The sequence below is a fragment of the Thunnus thynnus genome, chromosome 19 (genome assembly GCF_963924715.1).
Source record: "Thunnus thynnus chromosome 19, fThuThy2.1, whole genome shotgun sequence".
Classification (NCBI taxonomy): Eukaryota; Metazoa; Chordata; class Actinopteri; order Scombriformes; family Scombridae; genus Thunnus; species Thunnus thynnus.
The window spans coordinates 26,586,264-26,596,724 of NC_089535.1; the positions used below are offsets into that span (position 1 = coordinate 26,586,264).

Consider the following 10,461-nt stretch of genomic DNA (forward strand, 5'->3'; position numbering starts at 1 on the left):
AATATTACTGTATGAGATATTGGTTGTATTATGATTCTGTATTTTATTTTGTTTTTGTTTTGTTTATTTTGTTTTCTTAAAAACAATGTAGCGGTAATTTTGCTGTTGGAATGTTGTAACATCAACATTCATGCCAATCTTATTATGTGATATGAAAAACTCTACAGTATTATGTAACTCTTATACACTACAGGTCTAACCGGCTGGTTCAGAATGTACACACCAGATCTGCCTAGCTTGTTCAAACAAGAACTTCACACACACACACACACACACACACACACACATTTGTACTCAATGTGCACTTTGACATTTGCGCGAAACCTCACTAACATAATCCTTTCCCTAGCTCCTAAACTTAACCTAAACCTAATACTAACCTTCACCCTCAACTGCCCCTTGAAGTGAGGACCAGACAATATGTCCCCACCTTACAAAAATGTCGTCATTCTAAAGTCTAAAACTAGTCTGTACAAAGACAAAAGTACACAAGCACAAACACACACATGCAGAGTCATGAGCAAACACGTCCTCCAGCTCCTCCAGTGTTTCCCCTGACAGATTCAACATGTTGTTACCAGTTTCTAAACCACCGTTAAGATTTAGAAGGGAGATCAACAACACAGTGAGGTGGTGTTCATATGTGTTTGGACATCTTCTCAGTAACACAGACTATTACAGTAATACATGGAGGTTTATTATTACCCAGAAAACAACCAGTACTTCTATACAGTCCTACAGCAGTTACGAATATGCATGATGTGAGCTCAACATAATGAATTAAAAGATTAAGGTTTTAGGAGTAGATTTTGTCACAGAGCCCCTCTGCAAAACTCTCCCCTCTGCAGTTTATGTGATAATACAGGATCATCTGATGATAATCTAAGTTTACTGTCCATATACTTAGTATATTACCCACTGAACAGACAGTAGATACCACCTTCACCCAACATACTGTTACCAAGTGACCAAATTAGAGAGATTACTGTGTCAGACTTTTAATAAATTAATAAAAATTCACACCTATGAAACCTGAACACAGCTTTGATAAAAAGCCAACACCTCCAGCTGTGAAACATATTTAATATTCAGTGAATAAACTTTGTCAGTGGTGTCAAAAATACTATATAGAAAAACAAATCACAGTCAACTTCATACTAGAATAATTTACATTTTAAAACAGACCAGATTTATCCTGGTAATGAATATTAAAGGACAATACTTGTGTTTTTATACATTTTACCCCATTAATTGTGAATCCTTCCTCATCCCTGCTGATCATTTTCCACATTCTCCATCAGTTTTTAGACTGATCTCCAACAGATATCCCACCACAGTCAACATCCTGTCCGGTCTGGTTTTTGTGAGAGTTATGTTATAGTCATGTAATGTGTTCAAGTGTTAGTGAGAGGTTATAGGATCTGAGAATTTGCAGCAAGCGTTGCATCAATAAGCTATGTTGAAAAATCGAATTAAAAAGCAAACCTGTTAAATCGTCACCGGAGCACTTGAACGTAGTACACAAACACCTGACAAAAAAGTGCAACTGAATACAACACCATCACACACTCAGATCTCATTTTCTTAGTTTTGTCCATCAGTCCCATCAGTAACAATAACATTGTGAACATGGTGACAACACAGTTTCACCAACAGTTTATCCAGATTACCTAAAACACTTAATTTGGAGGTACTTTCAGGTGCTTTCACATTCAGTGAAAGCACCTGAAATATCAGTAAATACCATTGGAGAACACAGGAAAACTGTCGCACAACTATGGAAAGTACAATAAATCAAAGTTGTAGAAGGAAGTCGTTCTTTAATCTGTCATGGGTGTTTACAACAAGCAGCTAGGATGACTATTCCCCGATTCACCTTTAAATATGTTTGGCTAACCTGTTTACATTGTTGCTAACATGTCTGATCATGTTTCTTGACCTGTCAGATTTCTTTTTGGCAAGATCACCGTGTTCCCAGATATCAGCTGGTAAATGCAACATTTTTACTGATTAGAAATGATCGACAAAACTCGGAAAACATGACCCACGTTGTAATAAACCAGAAATATCCTTTAAATCACCTCACTAACTGAAAAACACCTTTGACTCTGTGCCAATAACAAAAACTGAAAATTTTACAAAAACTACTGCCCAGGTGTTCATGTTATTTTGTCCACTACCTACCCAGGTTTAGATTGTTTACAAGTTGATTTTCATAGAAATGGAAGAAAGGAAATCAGTCTAAAAAGTGATGGAATGTAAAGTAAATTAACAGAGATCAGATGTGAGTGACGCTGTGGTATCGTCTCTGTCGCCGACTGTGCTTGAACTCTAATTGTATCTCCTGTGAGTGAATCACAGCTTCAGACTGAAACTGGAGCTCACGTGTCCCCAGGGCTCGTAAACTTCCCCCTGTTTCTGTTTTTTTATGTAACAATGACATCAGACAATCAGTTTGAAAACCGTTCCGCTCTGCCAAGTGCTTGCAATTCACCTCTCGCTTTAAGCCATCACATGTCTCAGATCCAGCAGACTTTGTGATGAAATCTTTTCTCAGTCGCAGAAACTAATGCTCCCCGCAGTTATTTGGACTGCGCTCAAGGTTTTTGGCTGAAAAGGATGAATACCTTTTTAAATATTAAGTCAGAGAAACCACACACACAGTTTGAGTGGCTTTGGACAGTTTGAAGACTGTTTATCCATAAATGAGAAAGTACCAAGAACGAGAGTGTATATAACTACTGTCAAAAAGGCAACATCAACTTTCAGAAACATGTTCTTTTTAAACTGATGACTGTAACTCCTGAAATGTAATCCTGGGTGTTTGGTGAGTTAAACAGTCAACTATTCCTTGCTAGCAGGTCCCGTTTGAGGCTGGTAGCATTCAAACTGAAAGTGGCAAAGCAAAATTTAAAAAAACGTGCTGCTGGTAGCTTGGTGACATAGCCGGCTACCCTGGGGGCCAGCTATGAGCTACTGCAGCTGCCGAACTAACTGGTGACATGCTAGCAAGCTTGGACGTTTTAACGCTAACCACTAATTTGTATCCAGATTCCCCAAGTTTTAATGATAGGGAACAAGTCATGCAGATTGACTCGTATCTGCAATAATTTCAATGGAATTGCAGCGATTCCATGGAAATGAATTCATTTTTGCAGGTATAATTGCTGGTCTGACTGGGCCCTTATGGGAGACTCCTTTTAGGTAGACAATATGCTAATGCATAGCTAAGCTAGTGGGACTAGCTGTAGCTGAATATTAGCCCTGGCTGATTAGCATGTTGGAATGTATCAAAGTTTTAATCACAAAACTACAACTGTTACACTGCATTTTATTTGGTGTGTTTTGACCACCTGTAGATTCTTAGTCTTGTTTTTAAAGCCAGTGAGACGTGGTATCTGTAGTACAGCAGCGACATGCCGTTTACGACTTCGGCATAAGACAGTCACTGTCAGGAATCCATCTGTGAAGAGTATCTGACAGTGGAACACGAGAGGCAGATTATTGGCCACTTTTTGATCATGGTCGTGCTGTGGTTTGACCCAGTTTCAAAGTTTAAACCTCTTTTGTGTTTGTGAAACCTGCTGGATGGCTAACAGCTGTTCAGTTGACTAGCTAGTCCAATCAGGTTGCAGAACTCTACAGAAACCTCAGTAATGTTGTCCGTCAGTTGAGATTTTTAAACAGAGGAGTCAGACTGATGTCCATGAAGACGACGCAGCGTTTTGTGTTTGAGGAACGCAGCAAATGACGAAGATCTTTTGACCTTTGTCAAGCCTGCAATGGTCAGTGGCCTCTCTCCTGAGGAAGCAGAGGAGAGGTGGTGGCGCCGACGACGGCGATGCTGCTGCTGTTCCAAGCTACTGTTCCCAGCTCCTGCCCCCTCTCCTAGACTGGCCCGCGCTGGCGCTCCCAGCAGCTGGAAGATGTCCGGCGGTGCAGTGCGGCTCAGGTACTGCCACGGCCTTTTTCCCGCTGTGTCCCTCAGCTTCACGTCAGCACTGAACTTTTTAACCAGCAACCGCATGATGTTCTTGTTGCCGTGGATAGCAGCGATGTGGAGAGGTGTGTAGCCACCTGATGACCTGGCATTTATGTCGAAGGTCAAACCAGCCTTTTGAACTCCATACCTGAAACCAAAACCAACAAAAGCAAATGAGTGTCTGGTTGCATAAAGTATCTTATGACATAAATACATCTGATATCCTTAGAAATAAATTAGTTACACAATGCTATTTAGTAAAAATTGCATTTTGAAACTCTAGAAATTCCTTCAGGTCAGTTTTCCACACAATGAAATTATTTAGCGATGAAAATGAGAAAACAATTAAGTGCAAGTGATCTAAAGTAAGTTAAAGTGGTGGCAGTTGTTTTTTAATCATGTTAGCATGTTGGACCAACTCTTTGGCCCTGAGTGAAATATCTCACATTCGTGGTCCCGCAGAGGATGAATTGAGCGACTTGACCTCTAGCACCACTTGTAGGTCAACATTTCTACATGTCCCACAGCAGTTGCTAGGCTCCCAGCCAAGAAACAGTCTGGTACATAACCCCCAATAAAATGGTGAATTGTTTTTGCACTTTGCTTTTTGTACAGATTAAACAAACAAGATATAACCTGGTAATCAGTGAGCTTAGAGGTGCTGGTGGGCCGATTTTGTTACTTATGAGAAGAGCCAGTCTTGCTGTTTCCCCCGTTTACAGTCTTTATGCTAAGCTAAGCTAACAAGCTGTTGGCTGTAACAGCTATGGTGGTATCGACCTTCTCATCTAACTTTCCGCCAGAAAGTGAATAAGTTTATTTTGGAAAAAGTCACACTATTCCTTTAAGATTAAAACCAAAAAAAGTGGGGCTTGACACAATGTTAGTTTGGAGAACATAGTAAGTTGCCTATTTATACAATGTTCAAGCAAGCAAGCTACTCACTAGCTTACAAATGTTGACATGCCCCCAGCATAGAGTGAGATGTGGTTGAGGTGGTGTTGCATGATTAGTTCACTTCTGGTGGGTCTTCAATGTTAGACTGTTGAAAGTCTGACAATGTAGAGCTTAGCCTGACAGGCCATCATACTGAGGATAAACCCTTTGGATTTACAATTCAAAAGTGGACGGAACAAACAACATACTGATGATTTTAGCTATTCTTGAGGTGTGTTCAGACAGAAACCAAAGCAATTTCTCCTTGTCACTGAATTGACCACTGGGGCAATGTACTGACTATTCAGATGTTAGCTGTAGCTAGTAAAATATACACCAACTGTGTTTGATGGTGTGTTTGTGCTCAGCTCAGCCTCTGACTGAACACACCAGGAACTCCAGGTGTGGAACACCAGTTCTTTCTGTCATGTCCCTCAGTCTCTCTCCTTTTTCATCTCATCATCTGTACGTTTATGAAGTAGATACATAAAGCCCCCACTGAAGTGCAGTTTTTCGCTTTAGTTTAAATATTTTTAAGTTGCACAGATGTGCCTTTGCTCCACTGAAAATGTGAAGTCTACCCTGAGGGTAGCATTAAAATCCAAAGGGTAGTTTGGGGAGCAGGAATGTGATCAGAAAATTCCATCACAATCTGCCTGTTCGATTTTTTATATTTTTTTAGCACAAGAGGACATTTTGGCCTGACAGCTGCACTAGAGAAAAGGTCAGTAGGTTAGAAAAGCCACTGAAGATCATGCTACAGGGACCATAAATATACACAACACATTTCATGAAAATCTGACTAACAGTGATATACAGTATATTTCACTCTGGACATCAGAAACCTCCAGACATACTGATGATACACATAAGCAGTTCAGGTATCACTACAGGCCCACAAAACTCTACTATTCAAACTATGTCTTTATGATGTGAAACCAGAATGCTCTGTAGACCAGACCTTCCTGTTTTACAGAGTGTAAAGCTGAAGAATCTAACTGCTAGCTACATACCATAAGGTATTGAGGACTCTGTGGTCACCATGTTTGGCAATCCAGTGCAGCACAGTAAATCCAGAGATGAAATCTCTTCTGTTGAGCAGGGACGAGTCCTCTCTGAACAGGGAGTAGATGTCGGGCCAAATGCCTTCTGCCCCCTTCACCAGCCAGACGTGCTCCTTGGGCTCCAGAGGAACCAGCGACTGACGACAGGAACAAACATCAGTTTATTTAAATTCTCTCCTGGGAATCAATTAAGTGTTATTGTATCATATTGTATTGTATGCTTTAAAATAAGAGTTCATGTTTCTGACTCACCAACAAAACAGCAAATTATTTTGTTTCAGAAAATTAAAAAAAACTATGAATAACATAACAATGCTTCCATACAGGACACGAGGGCTCACTGAATACACTAAAATTCAAATGCCCGATGTAGTGATACAGACACAAAAGGGTAAGAAACATGTACATGCAGGTAAATAATTATCAGTACAAACATTTAAATGACAGAACAAATTCCATATTAATCAATTTTAAATAATCCCAATTTAAATGTTAAATCAAAATTTGTTACATCTGTAGTTTCCACACATAAAGATTTCCTCATAAATCATTTCCGAGTGGAAAGTGTTAGTTTATCAGCCAAATTACATTAGAGAGTGTACAGTAGGTTTGAATGAGACATTTAAAAAGAAACAAACTGTGCAGTCTGTAAGTCTCACCTGCCTAACATGTGGAGCACCAGAGGAGGAGGTGCCGGCTGGGAGGCTCCTTCTCCCTCCCTTCCTCTCCCCATCCTCGGCCAGGTCGGCAAGGCTGTGGCAGCGAGGCGGAGTGGAACAGGACGACAGCGAGGAGGACGACAGGTTGCAATGAAGGCTGAGTGAGGACGAGATCAGGTGGAGGCGGTTCAGCCGAGCTGCTTCACTTCCTCCTCTTCCTCCTCCTCTCCTCTCCTCCTCCTCCTCGAGCAGGTGGTCGAGGTTGGCGCCCAGGCTGCGACACATCCGGCTCCTCAGCTTGCTACTGAGCCGCTTGGCTACCGCCGGGCGCAGTCGCACTGGCGGGGAACAGGTAGAGCCCTCGCTTGACTCTGCCCCCTCGGCGTCGTGGTGGAGATCACCTGTGGGGTGGAGTAAACGTCGGACACTTTCAGACAACTTTTATGGTGTACAGCCGCCTCAGCATAAAGAAAGATTGTCAATGTTCTTGGTTGAACTCTTGGTCGACAGAAACTTTAGCACTAACCTGTGGAGCCGTCCCATGGCAATCCGTAGGGTGTAGACTGCTGGTTGTCATGGAGATTGTCGGTGGAATGACGCAATGGCGACACACAAACTGTAGGCTTCTGGTCATTATGAAGATTGCCTGTAGAGGGATGCCATGGTGTTGTGGTTTTACTATCAGCATGATGCATCACAGACTCAGGTTTAGGTGCTTGGGCTCGCTGGAGTACTTCCTGGATTTTAGCCACGCCCACAGTCTCACCTGTTGACACAGCAGAGTTAATAACACAATTTACATTTTATTTAATTTCTCATAATATCTGTTTTCTGCTCTCTACAACGACAACAACAGTGATTTGCCACAAAATGCATATTAGATGCAGTAGATGTCCTAGCCCCGCCCACAGTGTTTGATTGACAGGTGAGGGGAGGGCTCATGCAGATACTCAATACCTTGTAGCAATTTGTCAAGAAATGTTGACACTGAATGTCTGGTCAGATTCATAATCTCATTCACTTATTCTTTGATCAGACGGTTCCTGATTTAAATCAAAATTTTGTTTTGACATTATTGTGCGTCTGCAAGGAAATAGCACATTTATCGGGGACTACTTTTAGCTGCGGATTAATACACATTTTGTGCTATAGCGAGTTTTTCTGGCAGCAGGACGGTGTGTGTGGGATTGAGTCATAATAAACTACAGTGTTTGTGTCCATGGTAATGAAGGAACATGTCACCCAGTGCAACAGTGTGACTCATTGAGGTGTTATTAATTGTTTTTCGACAATAAGCGAGCTCTATGGCACAGAGAAAGACGATATCAGGCTTTGGATTCACTGACAATATTTGTTGGTAATTCAATCAATTCGTTTTGGTCTTTTCATGAGATTTGTTGACAGTAAGAAAAAAACAGACTTGATCACCAGACTTATCCTTTAATCTTATCTTACAAATTGCTGCTGTACCTGCTCTGGCCTGCAGATCCTCGTAGCTGCTGTTCCAGTCTGAACCTCTGGGGGAGTCAGAGGACGGCCAGTCACTGCTGAAGCTGGCGTCAGATGGGGGGGACAAGATGCTGCCCTGACTAGATGACAGGCGAGCTGTTTGACTTTGACTCAATCCCTGCCTGGCCTCCAGCTGCACACCTGCAGGCTGCGTGTATCGGTGATCTGGGCGCATACTGCCGTGCAGCGCCACCTCCTCAGCTCGGTCTAGAGACGGCGTGTGGCGCTCTGCCTCTAAAGGCAGGCTGCGTCGGGTGGACATTGTGTCCCCCGGGACAGACGCAGGTTCCCGCCCTGGCCCTGCCCACTGTCCTCTTAGCTCCGCCCCTGACTCTAAGCTCCACCCTGGGCCACGAGGGGGTAACGTTTCCCCTTCCACATCCTGGATGTAAATTTTCGGGGGTTTCCTTTCTGATGAAGAGGAGGAGGAGACAACGGAGGGAGGCGCAGGCGGGTCTATGATGCATGGTGAGGAGGCAGAGAGGACCCTCTCTGAGTGCCCAAGTGGAGTGCTCAGGGGCCACAATGCTCCTGCTGAGCCCCGCCTCATTGGGACCTCCTCCTCCTCTTCCTCCTCATATTCATCATGAGAGACTGCACTTTTGTAGCTCTTCCTGCATCTGGCGCGGCGTGGGGTGACCTGAGACTGAAGACTGATATGATGAAGAGCAGGGTCCTGATGAAGACCTCCCTCAGGCTGTTGAATGGCCTCCCTTCCTCTGGGGGTCTCTGGGACTGGGACCTGCTTGCTGGTTGCTCCATGATGTCTGACTGCAGGTGTGATCCCAGGAGGCAGGGCAAACCCCACCCTGTTCTGTCCCGCCTTAGGGCGCTGGTCCCGGGTTGGAGGTTCTGGCAGACTGGGGGTCTTTGTCTCTGTCTTCTCTGGGATCTGAGAGTGACTCACCACCTGAGCAGCTGCTGGTCTAGCAGACTTAGGTGTGCTGATCACCTGTTGCTGCTGTTTCAGGTTCAAATTTGTTTCCAAATTGTTGTTGTTGTTGAGCATGATCCCAGCCGCAGGTAGGATTGTTTTCTTAGCGGTGTCTCCCAGCGGGGCGGGTGTTGTCTCCTCCCTGAGCTGTTGTTTCAGCCGGGGCTGCTCTCTGCTCCCAGCCTTGTTCGGGCAGCCGCTCTCTGGGGAGGACTCGGTGCTCCTCCCGGCGGGGAGCCGTCGCGGTCCGGAGGAACCCACTCCACCTCCTCCGGGTACATGTCCTTTGAATTTCTTCTTGAGAATGACGTAAGATACGCCTTGCTCCTGTTTGACGGTGGCCACGGAGTTGACAAACTTTTTGAAGAGATCACGGTTCCGGCTCCGGTCCGCATGGTCCCGGAGGAAGTACCTGAAGTGCAGAAGCAGATCCGAGTTCTTCACCGAGCCTCCGCTGCTCTGGAGGAAATGTAACACCGCGTCCTGAGTGAAATCTGTAGCCATTCTGGTCTCTATTTTACCTGGTTTATGTCTTTCTCTCCCGCTCTGCAGGTCTCAAAGGTCGAGGAGTTTCTGACAGACTGGAGTGAAGCTCCGCCCTCCTCAGGTATTTAACCCTCACCTGCTGCATTCCTTCCGGCAGGTGAGCCGCCTGACTCATGATGTCAATACTAGTAAATAATTGCTGCAGTTTGATCGAAACTTGTTGACTTGTATAATATTTTACAAGTATATGAATCAACTATAGATGGAATGTAACAGCTAACACATGATAACAGTTTGGGCTTTTTTCTCATCTGGAATTTAAAGTTGGACAGCTGAAAATGTAATGAGCATCACAAGTCAGTGGTAAATCAGCATATTCAGAAAATAGTCCCTAGTTCCCTTAAAAACTAATTTTCAGATTGAATTCCACACACTCACTGTGAAACAACAGGAAGCTTTTACATACATGCTAATTATGTAGGCTATATTGTGCTCTTTTGGTGTTTAACTATGTTTTAATGTTTTATAGGTTTCCTTGCAAATGAATCCCAAAACTGCAATATTTAGAGTGATCCCTGAAGATTGTAGACACTCAATAAATACTTGCTGATATTCTTTTGGCTACAGCAGGGACAACGAAGTTATGAAATGAAAACAATTACATATGGAGTGAAATTACAGAAAAAAAAAATGGAATCCACCAATAAATCATTTCACAGGCCAATGAAATATGTTTATGTTAAAACATAATGTAAGCTGTTGTGATTGCACCCACTGTCACTCATTTTTACTCACATTTGATCTTTTTTTTATAACAAATATCTGTTTTATTTTTTCTGCTTGTTTGTTTTGTCCCTGCAGCTACATTTGTAATATATTTTTTGCAAACTT

At 43.2% G+C, this 10,461-nt stretch overlaps 1 protein-coding gene across 1 annotated transcript; it reads right to left on the reverse strand.

Annotated features, from left to right (window-relative positions):
* Positions 1-675: 675 nt before the first annotated feature.
* LOC137170888 (ankyrin repeat domain-containing protein SOWAHB-like) lies at positions 676-9,683 on the reverse strand. Its single transcript, XM_067574512.1, has 5 exons — positions 8,112-9,683; positions 7,168-7,407; positions 6,642-7,042; positions 5,932-6,119; positions 676-4,130 (listed from the first exon to the last, which is right to left on the reverse strand). Exons 1-5 carry the CDS (start codon positions 9,586-9,588, stop codon positions 3,680-3,682), a joined length of 2,757 nt encoding a protein of 918 aa, XP_067430613.1. The 5' UTR covers positions 9,589-9,683; the 3' UTR covers positions 676-3,679.
* Positions 9,684-10,461: the final 778 nt, after the last annotated feature.

What these genes read in the sequence shown, in the direction of transcription:
- LOC137170888 (XM_067574512.1), bottom strand. Translation starts at nt 9,588, where the DNA reads ATGGCTACAGATTTCACTCAGGACGCGGTGTTACATTTCCTCCAGAGC. An exon ending in GGATCTGCAGGCCAGAGCAG is followed by an intron (nt 7,408 to 8,111) that starts GTACAGCAGCAA and finishes CTGTGTCAACAG; the next exon opens with GTGAGACTGTGGGCGTGGCT. An exon ending in AGAGTCCTCAATACCTTATG is followed by an intron (nt 4,131 to 5,931) that starts GTATGTAGCTAG and finishes TTTTGGTTTCAG; the next exon opens with GTATGGAGTTCAAAAGGCTG.